Source organism: Psittacula echo (genome assembly GCF_963264785.1).
Source record: "Psittacula echo genome assembly, chromosome: 1".
NCBI lineage: Eukaryota > Metazoa > Chordata > Aves > Psittaciformes > Psittacidae > Psittacula > Psittacula echo.
Window position 1 is genome coordinate 139375494 of NC_137735.1, and position 13107 is coordinate 139388600.

General features: G+C 35.6%; 1 protein-coding gene across 3 annotated transcripts in view; it reads left to right on the top strand.

Annotated features, from left to right (window-relative positions):
• Positions 1-12848, top strand: part of TBC1D22A (TBC1 domain family member 22A) — a gene marked incomplete at its 3' end in the record, with an annotated part of 183757 nt that extends 170909 nt beyond the window's left edge. For all 3 annotated transcript variants that reach the window (XM_080632788.1, XM_080632789.1, XM_080632790.1), the window contains one exon: positions 12720-12848. In XM_080632788.1, the coding sequence (XP_080488914.1) occupies positions 12720-12848 (129 nt within the window). The remainder of the gene's footprint in view (positions 1-12719) is intronic.
• Between the last annotated feature and the right edge of the window lie 259 nt (positions 12849-13107).

Consider the following 13107-nt stretch of genomic DNA (forward strand, 5'->3'; position numbering starts at 1 on the left):
CTAAGCACTTTCAGGACTTGAATCTTGAAAATCTTAAAAATCAGGAGTCAAAAAGGATTAACCCAGCCCATTGTCACCCACTGTACTGAAAGACATTCAGTTCTCTCATGTTTGTGTCTGGAAGCTGTTCTTTGCCAGATAAGCAAAGAATAAATCCTGAATTTGGCTGCTGGTTTGCAAGCTCGTGTTTTCTGTGAAAGTTGAAGCATTCATAATCTTATATAAAAAATTTGATCTCAAATTCTGGCTGGCCAAAGCTGAAGTTGTAGATTTCTGTTTTTATCAGTATAATGATATGTACGAAAGGCAATTCAATACTATATAAATAAAATATGTTAGTATTTTAATTGTCTTAGAATACTGGGGCCTTAGGCATTTGTATGTACCTTAAGGTTTCCAAATGCTCCATTTAGAATTGTAATTTTTTCCGTGGTCCCTGTGTATTCTTTGTCTATTTGCTTTTGAAAAATTGCATCTCTCTGGACTTGCAGGAGAATTTTGTTTGGGTTTTATGTAATCTCTTCAGAATTATGTTTATCAACAACAGTAGACTGGGGAATTAAGACCTAGCCCTAGCAAAGAGTGTTAAAAGAATGTTGCATATTTAACTTTGTAAAACAGAGCTTGAGAGGGAGTGTGTTTATCTTCTAGAACGCAATTGGATCACTTTGTAATGGTGAAAAAGATGTAATTCATAACATAATTTTAGTGAAAGATCAAAAGGATATAAATTGTTCTGCTTTGATTAATAAACCATTAGATAAAGTTAGGCACCTCCAATGTAAAAATATCAGGACATAAAGAGCAGTATGTATTTTCTGATAAAGCTTTATGTTACTGTGTGGTACAGTAAGATTAGTCCTGTTTTGGATTTCTTCTTGTCCCCAGACAGACTGAAAGATGTGTTAAGCACAGATGTTTATCATGTTTCCAACATAGTACGTATACTGGTTTAGAATATTTTTAATTCTTTAGTTTATAGTATACAATTGAATTATATTGTATTAATTTGAATTAATGCTTCAGTCTGATTGTCTATGGAAGCACTTTTGGAACTTAGAATCATAGAATAGTTAGGGTTGGAAAGGACCTTAAGATCATCAAGTTCCAACCCCTCTGCTGTGGGCAGGGACACCTCCCACTAAACCATGTCACCCAAGGCCTCATCCAACCTGGCCTTGAACACCGCCAAGGATGGAGCACTCACAACCTCCTTGGGCAACCCATTCCAGTGACTCACCACCCTTACAGTAGAGAACTTCCTCCTTATATCCAATCTAAACTTCTCCTGTCTTAGTTTAAACCTGTTACCCCTTGTCCTATCACTACAGTCCCTGATGAAGAGTTGCTCTCGAGCATCCCTGTAGGCCCCCTTCAGATACTGGAAGGCTGCTATGAGGTCTCCATGCAGCCTTCTCTTCTCCAGGCTGAACAGCCCCAACTTTCTCAGCCTATCTCCATATGGGAGGTGCTCCAGTCCCCTGATCATCCTCGTGGCCCTCCTCTGCACTTGTTCCAACAGTTCCATGTCCTTTTTATGTTGAGGACACCAGAACTGCACACAATACTCCAAGTGAGGTCTCACGAGAGAGAACTTCAACTGAAGCATCATTTCTTCTAAGAGGTACAAAGGAAATGCAATTTCATATATTTTTCTCTTAAGGCATCAAGGAATGCAGCTTGGATGATTCCGTCTTGTGCTCTTGCCTGCGTGCTTTGCTCACCAAGGAAATTTAAACAATTTCTTAGTGTGAACAGTGATGTTCTCCTCAGAGTTAAAGGAACTTTTGGATTAGTTGTTATTGATTTTTGTAAGATTTCTCAGGCTAACTTAGAAATTTTCAGTTGTCAGGTTCCATGGCAATGTAGAGACAGGACTTTGGACAGATTCTTCATCTGTCCTTTAATATCTTCATGAAGGTGGTTTGGTTCTTATCTTCCACCACCAAGTCATTGGTTCTCTGTATTGATGTCCTGAAGTCTGTTAGAGGTGCACAAATGCTTTGTGGATTTTGACATAGCAAGTGGGGAACATTTATTTAATATTTAGAGCAAAACACCTATTTATGGCTTCATGTGGTGTGGGTGATTTTACTATGGAGTGGGAATGGCCTCTTTCAGTCCTATATCCCTAAGAGACTGACAATATTCCATTTGAAATATGCGTAGGATTTTTTTCCTTTTTTAACTTATGAAAATACACTAATTTAAGTAGCTGTTACATTGTGACATATTTATTGGATGTTAGAATTATATATCTCAGGTAGTGCTACTTAAGTTCTGTATACAGGCAATTTTATGTCAGCGATCCTTAATATGTTTTCTCTAAAACAAGATGAGATTTTACTCAGAATGATTTACAATGTGAAGTACCTTTTTGTCAAAACATACTAATTAAGTTGAAAATACAGAAGTTTTGATACACTCTTATCCCTGTGGTTCATTATATTCAATTGGTATTTTATGATTTTCTTTCTTCTTTTTTTTTGATGAGCTTTTAGCTATTCATACTATGGTGTTAAAATTTAAGTTGCTGTAGAGGGGTGAATATGTAAGAATTTGAAGCTGTATAAAACTCTGCCACTTAGAATGCATTGCCAAATTATGGTCAGGAAAACCAAACCAAGTGGGTAGCATATGGACTTCATGGAGAAGCAGAATTGTAAATTTTCTATTGGAATCTGCTGTACAAATATTTTGATCTTGCTTGACTACAGAAAAAAAGAATGTAGTAACTTACTCATTGGCAATTCATTTCAGAAATGAAATTCAGCCATAATTGCTGCAGTCTTAATTGGTACAGCAGGTTCTGTGTTTGTTTGTTGGGTTTTTTTAATAGGGTGACTTCTGATTTTTGTGACTTTGTATACTCTGGAAATTTGCATCCGTTCTTTATTTGCTTCTTTTGCACAGAGCTAGTGACAAACGATTTATCTGGGCTTTTCCTTAAATGTATTTGGTATGATTATATTTTGATGCATAAGAAGTACACATATCTCCAAATACCAGCAATGTAGCAATATTTCATCAAACAATATGGCAAAAAGCATAGTCAGAGTGGTTCAGAAGCATTCTGCTCTGTGCCATAGCAATTGAAGCACAGATGCTTCCTGGACTTTTCCTGGATATTCAATTTTCATATGAGATTTTTAAAATGGAAGTTCTGTTTTTACTAGTTTAAATGTAAGAAAGAATTCAAGAATGTTTTTGTTTGTCTGATTTAAGTATGAATTTACATCAGTGTTGGAATAAGTTTACTTCCTTTTCTTTCTTAAGCATTGAATATTCTGTGTAAGTATCTTCGGTTTCACATGCGTGTAATTTTGAAGCATTTTGAGACAGTTCAGAATAACAAGGTATTCCAAAAATCAGATGGCTTTTTATGGAGTTGAACATCTTTTGTGTTCTGTGGGAATATTTGCTTTGTTTTTAAGTCTGTGTGCTTAACCTTGTCATATAAACCTGTAGATAATAACATGTATATAGTAAGTTTGTTGACAAGAATATCTAACATGCAAATTTATTTCCTGTTTTAAGCTTTAGGGATATGTATTACTTGTGGTTTTGGTTTTTGTTTTCATTTGAGAACACAGATATAGGGCTACCTACGATAACAGCTAAACTGTGTTCCCTTAGTTACTTTTTACCATATTAATTCATACATTTTCATATCTGTGTAAATGAAGATGTAAATCTTCTCTTCAGCTAAGTGAGCACAGCTTCTCTGACATAGTTCTTTAGAATCACATATTTTATGATTAGCAATTAAGGTTGCTAATGACTTGTGTAAGAGTTCCATACTGGATGAAACAGGACTTTAGTTGCTGGTTTAGTGGTTTTAATATGCTGAGTCCGGGAATCCTTTTCAGTAGTCATGAAAAGAAAAACATGAAAGGAAAATGATAAGGCCATCAACTTTTCATAAGCTTTCATTTTCAGAATCCTAAGGTGTGTTTCTATGAAGTTCTCATTAGGAATATGAAATTCATTATAAGAATAGCATACTTCTGTATGTTTGCAAAAGATTAATGGGAGATTTTTCACTTGAAAGAAGAATAAAAAGATGTATTTGAATCAAAGAATATATATTATATAAAAGAATAAAATATATATATACACTTGCTGAAAACCACTATACACTTGAGTTGCTGAAGGGAAGCTGATAGCAGGCAAAATGAACCTTTAACCTATTTAGATTTTTTTAAAAAAGTATCCATTTTTAAGATGCATCAAGTCTAGTTAGAACTCTGAATAACCTTTTTTTCTGTAGTCAGTTTAATACTGGTCAGAGTTCTGTATGCCGTGGTCCAATGGTTAAGATGTCATGGTGTATAAAAGATAAAGATGATTGACTGTTTAAGAGACAATTCTTTGGAAAGAATAACCCTTTCAAGAAAGTCTAGATACATATTTTAGGTAATGATCAATAGAAAAATGGAAAAGAAAAAGAGTTTGCAAAGTTGAATATCCACTATTTCACCAAATATTGTGTTGGGGTTTTGGGGTTTTTTTTTTTGTTTCTTTTCCTCTAAACTGTCACCGGATAGGATGTGAACTTTCATATTCAAGGTGGGAGTTCTTGAGTGACACGGATTTATGACTTGCCAAGAACAAATCTGTCCTAAATCTTTCAGACTATGCCAGTGCAAGCTTAAACATCCCTGCCACTTAGCATGGATAAACCAGTGTTCCCCCCATCTTCTGCTTATCAAAGTTTAAGTTCACCCATAATCTTTGATACTACAAGAACAAGGAGGGCATTGCTGCATCCAGTATCCAAACCAGACTGTTGGGTGCTATTTCAGCCATTGCTGACCACGCTACATGCACCCTGTGCCACGTAGCTTTCCAGGCTTAGGAAGTGCTGCAGGTAGTCAGATGTACCACTGAAGGATCCAGATCCACCTATGCCTCTTAACCTGCATCTGCAGCAAATATTTCTTAAGCTACAGTAGATGACCTCTTCCTGCTATCTCTTTAATATTAGATTTTGAAATCTTAGTTTTCTCAATTCCAGCTGTGCCCAATAGGAAGGAAATATTGTCTCTGACTCAGAGACATAGGTAATTAATAACATGCACAGCACTCCAGAAATACAGCTCATTATTTGCAACTCCGTGTAGCAGGTTAGGACAGCTGGAGAAATAAGATGTGGCAGCAGTGAAGGGAATATTGCTGCATGCATTGAAAGAAGGAAAACAGTGCTCAGGAAGGAAAAGAGAACTTGTCACAGCTAAAGCCCTATTGCTGCACTACTTATCAACAGCAAGAGGTAGAAAGAAGGGAAAAGTAGCTATAAAGGAACAGAACAAGGTCAGCTGGGCTCTCAGCGGGTGCTGGACCTATGCTTTCGAGTTACCAGCCAGTGCGTTTGTCACTACTTTGATAGCAGGCTGAAGGGGGAGGATTTGGACTGAGCTTGGCCAAGTCCCCAGGCAAACGAGTATCCTTCATCCTAAGTATGTGAGAAGAGGATTTGAAGTTAGGATTGCACAGTACATTACCAGCCTGGCCCCTGCAGCAATTACAGGATTGCAGCCAGGCAATAGCTCTGTCTGCTTCGCTGTGCAGCTCAGGAGAGGGACTGAGTCCATGGGCAGGACGCCCTCTTAGAACAAGCCATCCATGCCACCCTTTCACACTTGGAAGTCCCACATACAAGTGGAAAAGAATGTTGTAAAGGAAAAAGGAATTAAATCATTCCTCTATTGAGTATTTCCTTTGTTTGCATAGTGGTTACATCTGGTTGGAAAACAATGTTTGAATCATTGTCCAGTTCTGGCTCTCTCTGGCACCACATTATATAATTTCCCATAAAATAAAAACATTTAATATTCTTTGTATGTATGTGTGGTTTATTTGCGGTTTATATTATCTAAAAAGATAAATGGTTATTTTCTCTGGCAATAATTGCTTTCCTCCTTAGCTTGTCTCAATAATTCTTCTAATTAAATTTTAGTAATATTGCACTTCATTAGTTCTTTAAATATAGGTGCTGTGTTCTAAAATTTAAACTCCAAGTAACTCTCATAAAGAAGCTGATCCAATTGCCAGTATAAATTTGCGGTGTTTTATTTGTGTGCATAATGTGTAATAGGTAGTGCTCTGGTTCAAAATACAGGTATTTGCAATTCTTTATTAAATAGTGCAAATTTATCTATAAAGTTAATTTACCTTTAGTAGCCCTGAAGTATAATATTAAAAAGTTCATGATCATAAAATATGGTAAGATTGTAGGTTCTGCCTATCACTACAAAATAGAGCTGTGGTAGACCAGAAGTACTCAGACCATAATTACATTGCGGTTAGCAGCAGGAAGGATTAACAACTCTCATAGAAAAATACTGTATTTTAGGGCTGCCTTTATTTGTTAAATTAATAGACCAGTTCTCTGTTTTGACTTTAAAAACCAACTCTATTAATGTCCTCAGTATGCTCGAGTTTAATTTTAACCCTAGTTATTGCTATTTTTATATTAACTGGAAATAAACCCACTATTCTATTAGTGGGGTTTATGTTCTGTTAAGTTTCTTCTGTTAAAAAAAACACTGCAGTTGAACTTTGTCAATAATTCATACAGACAAAAAAGTCTGAACAGGGTAAATAAACAGAGTAAATAAATTGGTTTGATTATCACAAAAGAGACGTTTATGCTCTACTTGTTAGAATAACATTTGTTCTATTAACTATCAGTGTGTTATTTGTTGTATAATTGGTTTTGATGTTCCACATATGGAGTCAGAGTCAGGGTGACAATAAATAGCACAACAACTATAGGTAGCCATTACCAAATAATCATGACTATTGGCAAATGGTATGCTAAAAACTGTATTGATTGAAAGGATTATAGTGGGCTTCATACTATAAGGGGATTTCAAAACATGATGAAATTTGTTTCCTTTTGCTTCCTTTTTTTGTTTGGTTGGTTTTGGCTTTTAAGATTGTTTTAATGAGCTGAGATTTCATTGGGTTACAGTCTCAATGAGGAGAGCTTTGTAGTAATTATTAAAAATGTGTTTAATTAAGTTTTATTAATATTCAGTTTTGATTTTTGATCATTTTTTGATTTTTTTTGATCATTTTGATTTTGGAGGAAACTGAGGAATGCACTGAAGAATAAGGGCTTTGGAGAGCATCTTCTTTTTGAGATACCTGTCTGGTAGTCTGGCATTTTCTTTTAGATATATGTATTGGATCTTGTGTGGTGAGGTTTTTTTCCCTCAAGAATGATTTTTTTATCTGACAACAGGCATTTCTTAACAGCCAGCATTACTCCCAGATCTTATTGCTGTGGTGTTTAAAACATAGACCTCATGCTTTTACTTTTCATACGTGTGAAGGTGCTTTCATACCATGCATTATAACAAATTTATCAGTCTTGTCTTGATTACATGGTGATTACATAGTTCTAGAATAAATGTGGATTTATCTAAGGAAAATGACATTTTGAAAGTACTTGTACTTTAAAAATTACATGCTATACAGCTGTTTGTAAGTGTTGAAATGTACTTTAGAAATTGTAGCATAGTTGAGCTATGTAAAGTGCTATAGGATATTTTAGTATATTATAGAAAAACATGTATGTAAGGTATTATGTAAATCCAAATTCTGTTAAAGTAGTGTTACTGTTTTTTCTTCTTTTTAACCTTCACTGTATGTAGTGGGAAACTGCTCTTAGGTCCGACCTCAGCCTTCTCCGAGATAAAAAAGTCCCACATCTCTTACACTCTCCTGGTATAACATCTGCTGCAGCCCTCTAACCATGTTAGGGACCCTGTGCTAAAATCTCTTCACATTTTTGTTGTACAGGAAGAGGGGGAAGCAAATCTAAGTAGTTCCTTGATCTTCCTCTGTTATGAGTAGTATCTCTTTGCCCAGCTGCTGCAACAGAGCAGATTTGGTCAGACAACACTGAGCAATAGAAAGTCATCACACAGTTATTTCATTCCCTACAATGTTCAGGCTTTTACGACTTTGAAAGTACTCCTATATGTCTTTAACTTTTAAACAGAAGTAAAACTAAACAGGGATTAATTTCTCGAGGGGGTGGGGGGAGGAGTTGCTGTGTGTTTGGTTTTTTTGGTTTATTTATTTTGTTTGGTTGGGTTTAGTTTACCAGAGTTATTCCTTAGATGATGAATTAGCTGCTGGTTGTACATACCTCAGATACCTATTATTGTTCCCCAGACAGAAGGAAACCTACCACTACTTGAATGGCAAGGGGGAAGGGAGATTGGAAGTGACTTTGCACAGTGTGGCATGACAGGGCAAATGCCACACACTGACCAAACTGAAGTCGTGCTGGTGGGCTCAGTCAAGCAGCTAAGCCTAATTAAAGAGATTAATATGTCTATTCAGTGCAGTAAGAGGCCACTGAAACCAGGGCACTCTGTTTGCCAAATGTAATCTTGAGTATATTTGTTGTAGATGCTGCCAAAATATAAACAAACATTGGACTGGGATTCTGGAAACCCCATCTGATGATGGTCTTGGCTGCCCTGGTTCCTCAGCCAGGTGGCATCACAGTATCATTTAAATTAAGCAGAAAATAAAATTCTTGCAGGAATAGTTTGCAAATAATGCTTTTCATACTCAGTTTTCTTGTTCTGAAATATTCTAGGCAGTTTATCACCAATGAGCTTTTTATGGTAAATATGAATTCAGGTTCATCATATTTCAGAGTGTCTTATATTTTAATTATGAGTGTGGATAGGAAAATTCATTGAAGCAGTTCATATGGATGCCTTATTTGCACATGCATTCTAGTGGTTCCTGCTTTATCTGTTGGAGAAAAAATAAGAATAGAATAGTAACTAAAAATAAATTAATAGTATTGAGTCAGTTGTCACCTTTTCTTTTTTGTAAGTGCAAAACACTAAATTAAGCAGTTTTAGATAAACTTTTCATGTGGTCTTAAAAATATTAAGTATAGCATATGTTTGTACGTTTCTTCAAATCCAGTGACTTTTCTAGAGTTTCTTTTGAGTTTGGTTGTTGTTTTGTTTTGTTGTTTTCAAAGAATGCCTCGTATTTGGGCACAATAAATGCAGCATGATTTTCTTTAGCACTTAAAGCAAAAAAAAATTCTTTAATAGGGTTTTTGCCAAGTTCTACTTTATTTTTAACAAGATATAAATTTAATTTGTATCTGAGCCAATTTTGAAGCTCTGTAATAGATCACAGGAAGGGTAAGCCTTATATTTAGAAAATCAGTTAAGTAGTGCGTGTTTGACCAGTTACTTCATTTAGCTTTATGACATACGCACTAGTCAGTGTCAGTCTTAGCCTTTGAGGAGCAGTTAAGGAATGATTCTTTTCCTTAGTAACAGTGGCAAATATGCCTACTCAAACAGAAGTGGACTTAGATGATCAATGGGTTATTCTGCCATTTATTTATATATTTGATTCTGATAAAAAGTATTAATGATTTTGCAGTTAGTCATAGAAGTATTAAACTGGTTCTTCACCAATAATCCTATGTCAGATTTAAGATGCACCTTAAATTTCATGTACTGTGGATATTGGAGATCTAGTCTTTGCATGTTCAATGAAGAGCATAAGTTTGAATGGTTTGTGTTTTCCAGCCTTAAGCCTGGAGCACCTGATTTCTCCTGCTGTTGTGCTGTATATCCTGGGAGAAAAATAATATATTTTGTGTCATTCTTCGTGGGTCATTTCCAGACAAACTTCTAAACCTGTACATTTATTTCAGAAAAAGTGGTTTGTTCTGTAAGATAATGTAACTTCAGTACTCTGGAAAGTTAAATGTATCAAAATTAATAGTGACTGTTATTTTACCTCCTTTTTTAAACCATTGAGCAGTGAGATGTTTGTAAGAATGGCTGCTATGTAGGAGGTTTTAAGAAAATAAACTCAATTTTTGTAATCATTTTCTAATATGCATATCCTGCATGATTACCTTACAGTCAAAACTGAATATATAAGCAGCATTCATTCATTTACAAGAATTATCGGTGTTTCATAAATGTACCAACATTTTCTAGTTTGAAAAACATGTATGATTGCCACAAAAACATGTATGGTTACCACAGAAACAATCAGTGTAGTGGACCAAATGTGTGACCAATGAAGACTCCTTCTTTCTAATCTTATGCTGACACAGTTTAGCTTCATTCACTAGCTGTTGAGTAGCTTCTGTACAGGCAACTTCTGGTTGCAGATTCTAGTAGGTGATGTCCTACAAAGTCCAAGTGCTGAGGTCTTCTAGAAGGTTCATGGCTCTCCAGTGCCTGGAGGATTGTTTTAGGCCAAATTTATTTGAACAGTAGCCCAAAGGAAAACCAAAACACTGCTTGAGCACCATGAATCAGTTGTACCAGTTCACATCAGAAGTCTGACCCAGCGAAGTTTTGGCATTGCAAACAGTAAAAGAGCTAATTTCACAAAGCTCACTGAATTAACTGCTGTGTCTTAGAACTGATTGAAAGTTACTTTTGTAAAAGGAAGAAAAAAACCCACCTTTCATGGAGGTAGGCATTTATCATCCCTCCACACAACCTTCCTACTCTACAGTGCTAATTTATTAATTGCAGTTATCAGCATAACTGTCAAATAAGTAGATGGAAATAACACCTGTGTAACAGTTTATTAAAAATGTGTTCTCTCAAGTGTAATAGAAGCATTCTCATGCTCTGTTATATTATATTATTCATAATTAAGTACATAGTACTGCACAACTTCTATCCTTTCTTGTCTCATATTGCAAGAACCAGAATAGCAAGACCATGAAATAGATGAAGCCAAAATAATTAACATACACACACACCAAAAAAACAGTTTCATGTTCATTTCAGCTCCCTGCTCTTTATTGTAACCACAGGATCTTTGCTAAAGGCTCCTACAGCCTTCTTCCATGAAAGCAGATGCAGAGGAGGGAGAATGGGGGACAAGGAAAATAAGACCCTCATGAAGGTGAAGAATTTCACTGTGTAGTTATACATGATGTTGTCATAGAATCATAGAATAGTAAGGGTTGGAAAGGACCTTAATATCATCAAATTCTAACCTGGGCAGGGACACCTTGTGCTAAACCATGTCACCCAAGACTCCATCCAGCCTGCCAGGCATGTTGCAGGATTCTGATTTATAGCAAGATAATGGTTGTGGGTTTAATTGCATTCCTGCTTACTTATTCCTGCTCTTTGGAATGAATCTTAATATATTCATGAAAAAAAAAATATGCACATGCTCACAAATATATGCACATATACAAATGTGTGCAAATTATCTGCATTTTGAAGCAAAAATAGAGCACCTATGAGAGGCAGGCAAGCTTAACACCTATGCTTACTCCTAAGATTGCCTTATAACACCCATCATAAAATTCCACATTCAGTTTGTTGTAATGTAACTCATCAAAAAAATTGCCTTTTGATGCTTTGCCACAGCTGAAATTTTAAGGAATGTTTTTTTTCAAAATGGAAAAGTGTGAGACAGGAGATCTCCAGGTGATCTTTTCTTTGGAAAGTTTAAAACATGAACTTCCTATTTGGCCTGGAGTGCCTTTTGCATCATGTTTGAGAGTTTGTGACCTTTTGGATCACCATTTATTTAATAAAAACAAACTGACTTCCTGAGTTTGGTCAAATTGGGAACCTTATAAAACTGTCATGTGTATGAGCTCAGGAGAGAATTGGTGGTAGTAGATCTTCTAAAGAGTGCTTTCACAGATGGCAAGTTTCAGCATACAGATGACGATTTTAAGCTCTGTCCTGCTGCAGGTCATGGTGGATTTTAGTGCTGCTATCAGAACTGGCCTTAAAGATCATCTAGTTCCAACACCCCACGTATGCCTTACAAAACCAGGAACCCACATCTTAGGGCCTTCTGAAATGAAATTCAAATCACCATTTAAAATTACTTCTGTTGATTATTTTTATCTCTATTGCTATAAAATTAATGTTGAGAGAAATTGAACTGTTGTTTGCTGTGCTATATACAAGGCATACCTAGAAAGCAGCAAACCAGAAGTCAGATATTCTTTGTGTTTGCATGTGAAAAGTCTAATTAGGGAAGAGAATTTTAGTGCTTCTCAATTTAGTCAGCAACTCTGCTTTATATGTAGCTGTCTGCAGCTCTAACCCACCTCATAATGAGATCTAAAAATGTTCAAGGTATTGAAAATTAAAGATTTTTATAGCTCTTTAAATAAGTATGGGTATTCCCCTTCTTCATACCTATTACTAGTATACTGAAATGATCTGGGCAGCAGATGTTACAAACTGAAATTAGGTTGAACATCTTAAATGTGAAGATACATGTGGAATTTTTAAAGTACTATATACAAAATGGTACATGAAAGCTTCTAGAGCTTAGTAGAAATTTGCAAATGTGTAAGATGTATCCAGGTGGCCCATGATTTGGGCACCAGTAGTGATCTAAACATGCAAATGCAGGTACATGGAATTTGCACACTTGGGCAGTATTGCTTTCTTTCATGCGTAGTATTTATTTTTCTAACACTAGACAAAAACTCCAGTTCAGTTACAATTAATAGCTGGTTTCTGAAGTGAAAGACCAAACAGCAAGTATTTCTGTGAAAGTTACAAGGAAATCACTAAATGTAATGGGATCCCAGCTGTGTTTGGGATACTGAGGTGTGATTGCTTATAAATAATCATTGTATAAGTAACGCATTCCTATACACTGGTGTTTGAAAAAAATGTATTTATTTCTTTTTCTTTTTTCTTTCCACCTAGGAATTGCTGATATTTTTGCAAAATTTACCCACAGTACACTGGGGAAATGAAGAAATCAGTGTACTCCTAGCAGAGGCCTACAGACTGAAGTTTGCATTTGCAGATGCCCCCAATCATTACAAGAAATGAATATAAAGAACCAAAAATCATGAAGACCAATGTGTTCTGCAGTATTATGGCATCTGTTCTGGTTGTGCTTTCAGCTCATTGCTCTTTCATTTGAATTAAGATGACCATTAAAATTGTGTTAAGATTTGCAGGATGAGAATGGAATACCAAAGAAATGGACAAAGCAGGATATTGAGCATAGAATGAACTTAAAAGTGAACTTTTTTGCTCAGCATGAAAATAAGAATTCTGAGTCTGTCACATAATTTTCTTCCTTTTT